A 14387-nucleotide genomic window follows, 5' to 3' on the forward strand; every position below is an offset into this window, starting at 1 on the left:
ATACTCAGATTCATCTGACCTACCTTCAAAATTTAGGCACCAAAAGATGGAGTTTATGATAGCACCAAAGGAGCCCTTCAGGCACAAACAAACAAACAAACATCATAAAACAGCTATCAAGAATCCCAGGGACCATTACTATAGCCTTCTTGTAATGGGGTCTATTTTCCCATTGTCCAATATTTTTTTAATGAAATCTAGTTTACAGCTATTTTCTACCTAATAAAATCATAAAGACAAATTTCATACATAAAATATTTATTATATAATAAACATTGGGATATGTATGTGAATGAGGTTTTGTTGTTTTTTTTAAAGAGAATTCTTTTGGATGCACTAATAAATGTCTTTTATTTTAGGTTTCCTCAAGAACTGAACATGGGAAAAATAAGTGCTGAAATTATGTGGATTCTTTTTGCTCAGGATATGAAATATTCACTAGAAGGTAATTACAAGTATCTATACTTATAAGAACATATGTGTTACTTAAATTCTGATTTGGGGTTATTGCTTCTAAATGTAAGGAATGATACATTAAAATGTTGATTATTTTGATAATTTTTAAGGTAAGATCAGAAAGCTTTTGTTCTAAGACTTATTTCCAAGAGGTAGGAAGATAAAGGTCTCAAAGTATTTAAAAGCCCAAAGGAAGTATATATGTTTTTAATCAGGTGGTATAAATTGAGAATTATAGTGAGTATTTCACTCAGAGGAAAATACTCACATGCACACATACTTTATCATCGTACATTAACTAAAGTGATCATATTGGGAGAGCAGGTAGTAGGATTAGTACAGATATCTATATACATGGGCTTAGAAATGGTATCCACATCTAGGCAGGTTAGAAATTTGACCAAAGCTTGTTCAAGGAAAATAGTAAGGCTTTTCATCAGAAATTCTGCTCTTGAAAGTCCAAATCATACATGCTGAAACATGGAGTATGTTGTTATTAAACAATTCTATAAATATTATTTGAGCATCCAAATGGTGTTAAGAGTTGGAGACAGGACCATAAGCCAGGATAGTGTTTCTGTCTTCTAGGAACTTAGAGTCTAGTAGAAGAATAAATTCACTCATTTAACAAATATATATTGTGTCCCTCGATACTAAATGCCCATTGCTCCATTCAGTGTGGGGGATTCAAGGGTGGTTAGGACAGCCATGTTCCTTGCCCTAAGCAAGAATGGGGGCGGGGCGGGGGGGACAGGAGGGATCACTACCAGTATATAAATAATTGCAATATGGTGTGCTCAGAGCTAATTATGATTGTCTGGAGGGGAAACTCCTAAATCAGGCTTGGGGCAAGGGGACATCATTGACATTCCTAAGGAACATCCTTTGAGAAGCGTTGTCTTGATGAAGTCTTGAAACAGGAGCTGGTTCTATGAAAAGTTGAATCACTCTTCCTGGTAGAGGAAAGAGCATTGATAATTAGAGTGAGTACAAGGGTATGTTTGAGGATCGAGTACTCAGCAGATCTGATGAGTAAGAAGTTAGCAAGAGGCTGGAGTAATTGGAGGGACCATGCTGTGGTCCACACTGAGGAGTTGACACTATGTTGGGAGAAATTAAAGGACCATAAGGGGTTTTCAGCAGAGGCATGTTTTGTTCAGATTTACAACTCAGAAAAAGCATTTTAATAGAAGTATGAAATATAGATTGGTAGGATAAGATTAGTTCAGATTTCTTGCTCATTGTGCTATGGTTTGTAGGTTTGTCAAAATGTAAGCTTGCTGCTGTTGGACACAGGGAACCTACAGAAATTTTCCTTATTTGAAAAAAAAAAAGGTACACAATAGATTAAAATAACTGTTTTTGGGGTGAAGTTGGGGTCTCCTACATACAAATACAGAGGTTTATCTAATCTCTAAAATTATACCAGAACCACAAACTCTTTATTCTGCAATGTGATATTTCTTCTCTATTGTGTTAATTGGCACTGCCTTCTCTACATTTACTTCTATCTCTGTCTACTACTAATGATATCCATTTATAACACTTTGCCTTGACTGTCTCTTTGAGATATGAAAAGTCTCTTAAATCAGATAGGCACCATCAACCCACTAAGCACATAAATTTTTGTCAGATCAAATTTTCTCCTCTAGAGATGCTCAGTTAGCATCACCTCCTCTGAGAGAATTTCCCTGACCACAGATTCTAAAGTAGCCTCCTAGACATAACCTCATTTTGATCCTCTGTATAGCAACTACCATCCTGTTTTTATTTATGCTTGCTTATTTGATTATCTCTAATTTGTCTTCCCTACTACAATATAAGTTTTTGGCTATGATTTTTGCCAACTTATCTGTATTAGCTAGAATGATTCCTTGAAAATCAAAGTTGTTCAATAACTATTGATGAATAAATGAATTGAAAGCCTTTGACAGGTACTCTTAATCCATAAAGTAGTGGAAAGAACGTTAGAAAGGGACTTCCATAAGTGACCTTCGTTTGCTGCATGATCCTAGTAGCTTTCCAAGAGGTCAAAACCTTTGTGCTTCATTGTTTTTACCTGTGAAATGGAAAGTTCACACTGGACCAGCAGGCTGGGCAGTGGGTATGAGGCTCATATTGACAGTGCAGAAGAATTTGATGATTTAGAACCGTTCCATGGTGGCACTGCCTGCCAGTGCACCATTTGCTTTGGGTAGGGCCTCTATTTTTGCTTATACAGCATTGTTTTATCCAACTATTTAAATATTTTATTTTGTGTTGCCTTTCTTTTAAAAATAAGTGATCATTGTAGAAAAGTAAGTGTAATATTATGTTAACAAATGCTAATCACCAAAATTTAATATAATAAAATAACAATGAAATTAATCATGTTACAGGTAAAGCATCTGTGATTTTGTTCAGATGCTTAAGTTAATAATTGTGTCCTTAATACAAAAAACAATATCACAAAATGATGAAAGTCTAACATCCAGAAACGGGTCCAAGAACAAAGGTTGATTAATAATTTTGTAATTATCTTAACTATTTGGAGACAAGAACTTCCATCTTAAAAAGGATTTTTGTTGACTTTTTCTTAAAAAAAAACAACAGCATCTTTATTGAGACATGAGTCACATATCCCATACCATTCAGTTCACCTATCTAGCATGTACATTTTAATGGCTGTTACATTGGAACTTTCACATGTATTTTCAGGAAGATGTGATTAGAGTAATTTGGATTGCAGTTCATTGTTTATGCATCTTCTTCTACTAGATGCAAGGGCTTTTGAGTGCAAGGATTGTATTTGAAATCTTTATATCCACTGAAACTTAGTTGAAACTCAGTAAGTTTTTGTTTACTTGAGTTGAATTGTAAACGGAGCAACTTTATACAAAGAATGGAGACAAGCCCAGAATACTTGGCATGTTTAAGCTAAACAGTTATGGTCCTGCAATTTAGGAGGCAGCAGGAAGTCTAAGAGTCTGGGAAACACAATTCTGAAAGTTTCATCACCGTATTAGCCATGCAGCTTGAGCAATTAATTTATACTATCTCCAAATTTTGGTATTCTTTTCTATAAAATGGTGAAAATAGTTCTCAGTTTAGTCTAAAGTTCAAATGAATCCTATAGGGTACTTTGCAAACTCTAAAGTTCCATGCTAATGTGAAAACAATGTTATTATTATATAAAAGAAAGACCATCAAAGTCTCATCCTCCTTTAGGGGTAGGTAAAGGTTTAAACCTCCAGCAAAAAAGCTTATGAATAATGTTAATCTCTTCATTATCTCTGCCTCCTTCTCCTTCACCATTTCAATCTAATATGTGACTTCAGGATACATGCCCCTTTCTTTTTTGTAATGTAACATGAATAATAATTATTAGAGAAGATGAGTAGTTAGAGAATCTCACAAAGGAAAGGACATGCTTCAAAACAGTCCTCTGGCAGGTTCTTTTGCACGTTGGCAGTGATGCTCTTACTCTCCCTATTTGATTCACAGAATGTTCAGATTGTTTCCCATGGAGCAGTGTTTCAGGCTGCTGCCCCAGAAAGACTCTGTGTTGTTTTTATACCATTGTCTTGTAATTTGTCTTGTGATTAAAGCATATGAGCCTGACTTCTGAGCAAACTCTTATGAAGTCAGGTCAACAGGGGAGAGCCAATTAGAATTTATGGACTTGAAGCTTTTTAATGTGGCTTTTTGGTTTACTTCATGAACTCATCACCCAGTATAAAAGAAATAATCTAATTTAAAAAGTAAGACTTTTTTCCCCCAATTCACTTAATTTATATGAGCCAACTTATTTTGTTTCACACTTAGCATTAATCACTTTACAAATCTGATAAACAATGTTTGACTTGGTCACTATGGAGATAAATCATTGAACGTAATCAGAATAAATTATATTAGAAATTTAAGGAAGAGAGGTACTTTCAGTGAAAAAGAAAGCATAAGAAGAAAAATGAATGCCGAAGTCTCATTTTATAGAGACTTGAGTTGGTCTTGAAGAATTTCTTCTAAAGAATTTATTCTTAAGACTTATAAAATCTTTACCCTGGCAGGTACAAATACAGATTTTGAAGTAGTTTAGATCTACATTTGAATTCAGGCTGTGCTACATTTCGTTTTATTAGCTATGATGTTAGATAAATTATTAAGCTCAGTAAGCCTCAGTTTCAACATCTGCAAATGCGACAAAAATACCTACCTTAGTAAGTAAGGTTAGGAAGGGGTGGAGGGAGGGGAAAGGAGAGAGAGAGAAAAAAAAACAGTTTCCTAGAACATAGTGAATAATAGATAGTAGCTATTATTATGAAAATGTGGAGGATTATTATTTAATAAACAAGTTGGAGATAATTCATAATATCCAAATATCTAGATATTTATAAGTAACAGAAATGCTTAATTAGTGGTGTCAATTAAATACAGAGATTATATTTGTCATCTTCCTATCTACTGAACTTGGTTGCCTGCCAATTCTAAAGTCAGGGCAGTCCCTCTTCAGGGCACCAGTTGTGTACCATATGTCTGTGTCTTCAAACTTTATTAAGAGCAAATCCTGCTAAGGCCCAAGATGACAGCCAGATGATAGGCTTGGTCTCTAAAAAAGAATTCCAGTGGGTTCTAATTGATAATTCTGTAAAAGAGAATATGGCATTCTTTAAAACTCTGGTTTTTAAACTTGGGCTCATGTCTGGGCTTCGAGTCATATCCTGAAATTGCGAACACATTTGGGGGCTGGCAGGATGGGAGAAGGGTTCTAAGGCATTGTCAAATTCTCAAATAAATCCTTGCATATTAAGGCAATTGAGTCTTTGAAAAGAAATTATTTCAAAATTGGTCATTTTACACAGTTAAACTTAGCTGAGATGGAACTAATTACAATAAGTCAAGCACAATAGGGTTTTATTAATTTCTGATCATCTTCTACCTGTATTAGTTGTCGTCTAAAGCAGTGTGCCTCAAACTTTAGTATGCAGCTAATCACCTGGGACTCCGGTTAAAATGCAGATTCTAATTCAGTACACCTGTTTTGAGGGCTGATTTTCTGCATTTTTAACAAGTTCTGAGATATGACAACATTGCTGTTGGCAGAGCACACTGTACTCTTGGGTGTGATCTTTGTTTTTGTCACCGATCTTACTGTCTGTTGCTTTTGTATAATGTACAACATTACTACTAGGATAACATTTTATACTAGGATGAAAATTCCCAGACTGGCTTTGTAATTTTTCAGTGTCTCACCATCTTAACAAGTACCCCACTGCCAATAACTGTGCCCTCAGTTTTCATGTATTTCTTGACTTATAAACCCTTCAGATAGGGGTTTATTCCTCTCACATTTATTTTTGGGAATGTCTCTCCATGCAGTATGATCTCCTTCAGTTGCCCTTCACCCAAATACAAGTCTCAAGCTACCTGGTGCTTTTAAGGACATTGGCCTTGATCATGTGATCATAAAGACTTAGTCATGCTTCTCTTTTCTGGTCTTGCTGACCATGCTAGTTACGGTGAAGAACTGGCCCATTGCCCCATGAATTCTGCAGTCCCACTTCTGCTATTCTTATTTATAAGATGACATCTTTTGGGTCTACCTGTTAGCTGTTATCTGATGGTCATTGAGTCTACCCTCACAAATCATTGGTTGCCTATTTAACTTGATCCCTATTATTTTGATAGGAAAGACTTGCTTCTGACTAATTTCTACAAGGAATATTAGTTGCCTGGAAACAACTGTTTCCCTTCTTTTCATCCTTTCTTCTTTCAACCTTCCTTGACTTCATTAGGATGACAGAGATTAATGCTATATCTCCATATACTGCAAAGTCTATGATTGGAGGAGAGACTAACCTTTACTTTGTAAAGGCTCTGTCTTCTCTTGTCCTTTGCAAACAGCGTTGGCTATTGTGCTGGTTTGAAACTGTTATGTACCCAAGAAAAGCAATTTTATTTTAATCCAGTCTTGTTGGGAGCAGATCTCTTGTTGGATGGGATGTTTCCTACGTTGTTTCCATGGAGATGTGACCCCTCCTGCCCCCATTCAAGATGGGTCTTAGAATCTGAGTACAGGAGTCCTTAAGAGGGGGACATTTTGGAGAAAACACAGATGTTTGGAGAGCTGACACAGAGAGCAGATGTTTGGAGACAGAATGCCCCAGGAGATTCTAAAGAAGAACCCACAGTAGCCTAGAAAGCCATTCTGAACCCAACCCAGGAGAGAAGGGACAGCAGATGTCACCATGGGCCTTCCTTTGTGACCAGGAAACTCTGAATGCATGGGTCTTTCTTGATTGAAGGTATCCTCTTGTTGATACCTTAATTTGGACATTTTCATGGCCTTAAAACTGTAAATTTGTAACCTAATAAATCCCCTTTGTAAAGGCCAATCTATTTCTGTATATTGCATTCTGGCAGCATTAGCAAACCGAATCAGTTATCAACTTTTTATTTTTCCTGTTCCCACATACCTCAGGGATACAGAAACTCCCATAAGTAACAGGGATGCCAAGTGTTTTGTAACTGAAGAGAGAGGGCAAGCAACTTTCCTTCACCTTTTTGAAAATCATTACTCTTGTCCAGAAATAGCCAGCTGTTGACTGACTCAAAGAAATAATACAGCTCTTATTGGTAAAAACATTAGCTTTTCATGGATAACATCTTATATCTGAGAAAATTCATTTCTGTATTTCACATGATAAATAATTCAGTCATCCTCTCATTATGAAAGCTATTTGCTAAGAGTTTAGAAGTTTGACAATGACTACTAAAATACCACAAAGATAGTCAAACACTACTTTAGGTCACTTTTACTGTCCTGACATTACAATATAGCATCATAATCTGTCCAGTTGCCCAAGCTAAAAGTCGGGAAGTCATGGTTGATTTCTTTGTCTCCTTAGTGTCCAATCAGTGAATCTCTACTCCACACATTACATCTGATGGTCTCCTTAATAATTTTACTTTTTTATGCTTCTTGCTATTGTTCTTGCTCAGATAAATCGCCTTTCCTGCTTCTACTTGCCATGATGTGGCTTTTTCTTTGCAGATTGTTACTTGACACCTGGCTAAAGTCTATATTCCCTGTCATAGCCTGCTAACAGTACCCTACTTTCCTTTCTGTGCCTCAGCCCAACTGCTTAAACTTGTGCCCTCTACACATATACTGCATGCTCTAATTAAATCCAATTATTTAAAATTCTACTGAATTCCTTATATAAGCTTCTGCCTCTGGAATAGTACATAATACCCCTTACCCCACCACCATCTGTACCTTTCCTTATTTTTCCTGCATGAAAAAACCTCATGTATCTCTTAAAGTTATTTTTGTTAAGTTTTTACTGAGATTCCTAGAGAGAAATAAGCACCTTTTGCCTATTCTTCTATAGTTTTTTCTGTTTCACTTATCATTGTATTATACTGTGTAAATAAAAACTCACCATACAATAAGCTCTTATTCATCTTCATATGTGTGACCCTACTCTCCTCTTTCTCTGGCACTTAATAGAAAATGTTATGAATCAATGAATATATGTGTGAATATAAACATATGTTTACAAACAAGTAAAAGCATAGCTATACTCTTAAACTCTAACTTTTCATCACAGTCCTACACCAATCACACAAATTCTGCACAGTCATCCATATAAAGGAAAAAATTCTTCTGCTAAGTAGGTAGCTCCAACACTTTTTACTACATGGTATGGTTGTAGCAGTTCTAGGTAGTATAATCATAAATGCAAAAAACTTATTATCTTTCCTATATCCATAGAAAGCAATGTGTATGTGTGTGTGTGTGTGTGCATATGTGTTTTGGTGTGTTATAAGAGAAGGTAGTGGTTTTACAATGAGGTGCAAGTTGTGCTTTCTTGATGAATTATAAAATATTCTTCCAGTTATACTCGGCTTATGAGCACTCACTTTCTTTTCTGTAACATTCCACTAGTCATTTGTATTTATGCATCTTCACACAGAATTACAAGTTTAGATCAATGCACAGCCAACCAAATAAAAAACAATTACTGATTCTCAGTCCCAATTACTGTAGAAACAATTCTTTTCATTTCATTTTTCACTTGCCATTCACATGATGGTCAACTCGTGAATTGAATATGATAGTATATTAATTCATATAGTGCCACTGAGTTGCTTGAGAGATCATGTGTTTCATCCTCCTCCACAACCTGAAATAAAGGCAAGAATGAAACGTCTTCACTGGTGCTTCTTATGTTTTCCTAGTCCAACTAGGCCAGTGGTTCACGAAGTGTGATTCCCAGGCCAGCAGTAATCAGCATCACCTAGGGGGGATGTGTTAGAAATGCAAATTCTTAGGCTCCACTCCAGACCTACTGATTCACATTGGGGCCCAGCAACCTGTTTTTTGTTGTTGTTGTTGTTTGTTTGTTTTTTTTAAATCAAGACTTCCAAGTGATTCTGATTTATGCTTAAGTCTGAGGACTAATCTAGGAAAAATATGCCTTCTTTCATTGTTTCTCTGAAGATGCAATGATTTTTGAAGACATTTAAATATGTTTGAAAAATCATCCTTATCATGAAAATAAAAATAGAGGCCCTTGTATGGATGTAACCATGTAAGAATAAGCCAAGAAAGGAAAAAAAAAAGTCATCTGAGAAAGGAAAAGAAGCAAACTGATATGATAATCATACTTTTAAAGTATAAATGAAGATAAAGGAGAAAAGAAATAAAAAATAAATATCAAGGAAAGGAATGGATGGGGCAAGTTCATTAGCATAAAACCCAATGGGAGGAAAAAAATAAACAGAAAAAGATTGATTCAGTAACAGAGGAAAATGGACCTCCTCTACAAGGGAATGAAAAACTTGCTTATTTTGTATAATCTCTTATTTTCGTAAAACAGAAATACATTCTGCATTTGTTGAGTCATTTTTCATTTTTTATCTTGCAGCCAAATTCCAATTAGAGAAAATAAATAAACAAAATAAATATCCCTCTATTTATATCTTTCTCATTTTGAGTACAACAAAAGAATGCATTTCAAAGTATTTAATGTTTTTTTTATTTTTGTACCATAATACTACATAAACCAAATGTGGAAGAAGGTGGATAACTAGCTTAGCCATTATTCTTTTGTTGATCTTATTATTGTGACTTCAACTGGGGATTTTAGGTAAAACTTTGCATAAGATTATTTTCTATATTTATCTGTCTGTTCTAGTTTGCTAGCTGCCAGAATGCAATATACCAGAAACAGAATGGCTTTTTTAAAGGGGAATTTAATAAATTGCTAGTTTACAGTTCTAAGGCTGAGAAAATGTCCCAATTACAACAAGTCTATAGAAATGTCCAATCAAAGGCATCCAGGGAAAGCCACCTTGGTTCAAGAAGCCTGATGAAGTTCAGGGTTTCTCTCTCAAGTGAGAAGGCACATGGCGAACACAGTCACAGTTTCTCTCTCAGCTGGAAGGGCACATGGCGAGCAAGGCATCATCTGCTAGCTTCCTCTCCTGGTTTCCTGTTTCATGAAGCTCCCTGGGAGGCATTTTCCTTCTTCATCTCCAAAGGTCACTGGCTTGTGGGCTCTCTGCTTCTCGTGGCTGTGTCATTCTTCTCTGCTCTCTCTGAATCTCTCATTCTCCAAAATGTCCTCTTGTATAGGACTCCAGTAAACCAGTCAAGACCCACCCAAATGGGTGGAGACACATCTCCCCCAATCCAGTTTAACAACCACTCTTGATTAAACCTCACAAGAAATGGCTGCCTTTACAAAATGGGATTAGGATTAAAACATGGCTCTTCAAGGGTTACATACATCCTTTCAAACCAGCACACTGTCCAACAAGCTTTATATATACTTTACAGAGAAAAAGTTTTATTTTGTTTTTTAGTAGAATGGGCTGTCTGATTATATGAGCCTGTGAGCTCTTTGTGGGCAAGTGGCCACATTTTAGTCTTTAACTCCAGGCTGGCAGATGGTAGGTGCGTAATAAATAATGGGTGCATGAAAATGCAAGGCGTGTTAACACAGTGTGTATATGAATGTGTAAGTGTGTAGATTGCAGAATTTAGAATGATTTAAATCTAGATTAGAACTATATTTGCACATTGTTAAAAGTCCCTATATGTTTTCCAGGAAATTCTGTGTTAAAGTACATTATTCATCAGTTTAATTGTCTGTACTGTTATTTGGACAACAGCATAGTAAAGCTTCAGTTCACCAGAATGCCTTTTATCTATCCACAAACCTTTACCTTCAAACCTAATCCAAAGGCTTTCTAATATTTAACAATCTCTTTTATATTAGCAAGCATAGCACACAGAACTTATCATAAAACTCTTTTTTGAAATAGAGCCAAATTTCAGCCATCACATATTTCACAGGTTGATTATTAAAAATTAGTCATCAGGCTATATAATCTTAAAAACATTACATTAAAGCCACTGTACCATTTAATTGGGAAGTAGAGGTCATTGAGAGTAGATGTCAAGAGCCAGCATAATACCCAAACAGATAGAATGTGTTTCAGCCCTGCCATCCCCTGTCCTTGTGCTGTTACCTTCCCAGTCCATTCCTGTCTCCTCTTCCCCACTTTGCCATCCTCCTTTTTGAGCACTTGGTACATTCAGGGCTTTCCAGCAGATTGAATAAAGTAAAGTGTTTGGGTCAGCCTGGTTACCCCTTGTGCTGGTTTGAAAGGATGTATGGACCCTAGAAAAGCATGTTTTAATCAAAATCCCATTTCATAAAGGTAGAATAATCCCTGTTCAATACTGTATGTTTGAAACTGTAGTCAGATCATCTCCCTGGATGATGTGATTTAGTCAAGAGTGGTTGTTAAACTCGATTAAGTGATGGCGTGTCTCCACCCATTTGGGTGGGTCTTGATAAGTTTCTGGAGTCCTGTAAAAGAGGAAACATTTTGGAGAATGAGAGATTTCAGAGAGAGCAGAGAATGCTGCAGCACCATGAAGCAGAGAGTCCACAAGCTAGAGACCTTTGGAAATGAAGAAGGGAAGTACCTCTCAGGGAGTTTCATGAAACCGGAAGCCAGTAGAGAAGGTTAGCAGATGATGCCATGTCTGCCATGTGCCCTTCCAACTGAGAGAGGAACCCTGACCGTGTTCACCATGTGACTTTCCAGGTGAGAGAGAAACCCTGACTGTGTTCCCCATGTTCCTTCTCACTTGAGAGAGAAACCCTGAACTTCATCGGCCTTCTTGAACCAAGGTATCTTTCCCTGGATGCCTTAGATTGGACATTTCTATAGACTTGTTTTAATTGGGATATTTTCTCAGCCTTAGAAGTGTAAACTAGCAACTTATTAAATTCCCCTTTTTAAAAGTCATTCTGTTTCTGGTATATTGCATTCTGGCAGCTAGCATACTAGAACACCCCTCCAAAAAGGATCTGGTCAAAACAATTTTAAAATTAAAAATTGAGAAGAGTGGGAGTGGTAAATTAATTCTAACTTGGAAGGCCATGTAGGCATAAACATAAAAGAAAGTCAAATGGAAATTAGAGAAGTGAAACCTATTACCTTCTGCTTTTCAACTTTTAAACATGTTTCTAAGAAATGCAGGGGATTCTTGCCTCCTTTCATCTTTACTTTGAAGGAAAGCATTATTGCTAATTCAAATGGCCTAAATTGGGAAGCGCAGAGCCTCTCTCACACTCACAGTAAATGAAGTCACAGTTTTCTCCTATGTGCCAGTTCCCCACCGCTACCACCACACTTTGTCCCCATAATTAAATTGTAACCACTTGTTTTGTATTTCTGGAGCAGACAGAGAGGGTAAACTGGGTGTGTAATTAATCTAGAAACATACTCTGACTAAAACATTTGGTTCTAAAAAACAGAAAAGAAAAATAGGCATCCAGGAGTGTTGTAATACTGTTATTAACCTTTAGCCATCTAACGAACTCAACTTGTTATCTATTTCAGTAAAAGGTAATTAAAATGCTTTGACCTCAATATTATGCCGAATTCCTTTGGTAGAAGTGAATATATCAGCGTAGATATGTAGTTAATTGGCCAACCACTTTCTCTGGATCCTCAGATCTCTCTTCATTGCAGAGCGATGGTTTCTCAACCCTGGCTACACATTAGAATCTTTGGGGGTGGGGCCAAGACTTTTTAAAAGCACTGCCACATTTTAAATCTTATTTTGCAAACATGTAATCTGTAATCTTATGTATGTTTCTAAATGATTTACAAATATTAACTTATTTGATTCTCAGAAGTAGTCTGTGAGGTAGTTACTATTATTCTCCCCATTTTATAGATGAAGAAATTGAGGCAAAGAGAGGTTAGATATTTTTCCCAAAGTCATATAGCAATGGACTAGAAGAACCAAGACTCCACATGGATCTCATATGAAGCCATGACTGAAGTTCATTACTCAATGTGAATTAAATTTTGGAGGCCTTCTTTGAGTATCTCATGAAATATGCAGCTCTATTCCCTGAAAAATCTCCCCAACATAAGCATATATATATAGCAAATATTCTTAGGGATGTATAGGTAGATCTCCTGAAATCTACTTGAAGATTTCTTTCAGGGATCTGTGGGCCCCAGGTTAAAGACCTGAGCTCTCTAGAGCTGTGGCTTTCCCTGAACCAGCAGCATGAGCCTCGCTTGGGAAGTTACTAGAAATGCAAATGTTCAGGCCCCACGTTGAATCATTTTCTGCTGAATCAGAAACTCCGAGAACGCGGTCCAGCAATCCCCGTTGTAATCAACAAGTGATCTAATGTGTGCTGAAGTTTGAGGGCCACTGCTCTACAAGGCAGGTATAGGAGCAAGTACTTTAAATAGTGAGTGAGCTATTCGTGTTCTGCCTAGCCATCGTAGCCCCATTGTGCTTGGCTTACTCATAGGCGTGCAAAAATTCTCTTCTGTTAAATCTCGGTTTTTTTCTTTGATTAAAAATAGTCACTAAATATACTCATATTCATTCAGTGCTCGTTAACACAAGCACTTCTGTGTCATTCTTTCGACAGGTACTCACTGAATGCTTGCTCATGTAAGGCATAGTGCAAGGCTTATTGTGATATCCCAAATAAGCAAAACAGGCATAACCATGCCTTAAGCAACTTATGCTCTATAATAAACAAATAATCACACAAATACATAAATAAATGTAAAATATAGACAGCGTATGAATGAAAACTGTGTTTATTAGATACCTCAAACTTACATGTCAAAAATGAATCTCTAGGGTGGGCACAGTGGCTCAGCAGGCAGAGTTCTCACCTGCCATCCCAGAAGAGACCTGGGTTCGATTCCTGGTGCCTACCCATGAAAAAAAAAAAAAAAGAATCTCTAGATTCAAAATGGCCCCACCCAAATTTTATGCTTCTCCTGTCCTTTCCCATTTCACTGCCACTATTTGCATAGTGTTGCAAATAATCATTGATTATTTTATTTCCCTTACTCTACAACTATCCCTCTGCCCATAACATACACAAATTCGTATGTGAATGCTGCCTGATCTATATCCAAAACAGGTCTGGATCTGTACCTTTCTCTCCATCTTCACTCCCTCCAACTAGTTCAAGTCTCAAACCCTTTTTGCTTTGGTTTCAAAATTTCTACTCTTGCCTGTAATTCACTTTCCTCATAGCATCGAAATTAACATTCTCAAATCAAAATTAGGACGTGACATTCTCTAGAATATAAAAGAGCTCCAAAAGACAAAAACCCAAATACTTTTCCATGGTTCACAGTGCATTCTGCAGTGTGGGGTGACCCATCCCTACAATTTCATCCTATTCATTTTCCCTCTCACTCTTCTCCAGCCTTACTGCCCTTATTCCCGTACCTCAGCTGTGGTAAGTTTGTTTCCACAGCAGAGAATTCACACCTGCTCTTTCTTCTGCATCTTTTCCTCCCCCCCCCCCCCCCATGGCCAACTTCCCTGAGGCCTCAGTTCACAGGTCACCTCCCTTGAAAACCTTCCCCTGACCTAC

At 36.8% G+C, this 14387-nt stretch overlaps 1 protein-coding gene across 2 annotated transcripts in view; it reads left to right on the plus strand.

The window, feature by feature from the left end:
- Positions 1-14387, plus strand: part of UNC13C (unc-13 homolog C) — a 663640-nt gene that overhangs the window by 428292 nt on the left and 220961 nt on the right. For both annotated transcript variants that reach the window (XM_077127956.1, XM_077127957.1), the window contains exon 18: positions 360-445. In XM_077127956.1, the coding sequence (XP_076984071.1) occupies positions 360-445 (86 nt within the window). The remainder of the gene's footprint in view (positions 1-359; positions 446-14387) is intronic.

The sequence above is a fragment of the Tamandua tetradactyla genome, chromosome 14 (assembly GCF_023851605.1).
Source record: "Tamandua tetradactyla isolate mTamTet1 chromosome 14, mTamTet1.pri, whole genome shotgun sequence".
Taxonomy (NCBI): domain Eukaryota; kingdom Metazoa; phylum Chordata; class Mammalia; order Pilosa; family Myrmecophagidae; genus Tamandua; species Tamandua tetradactyla.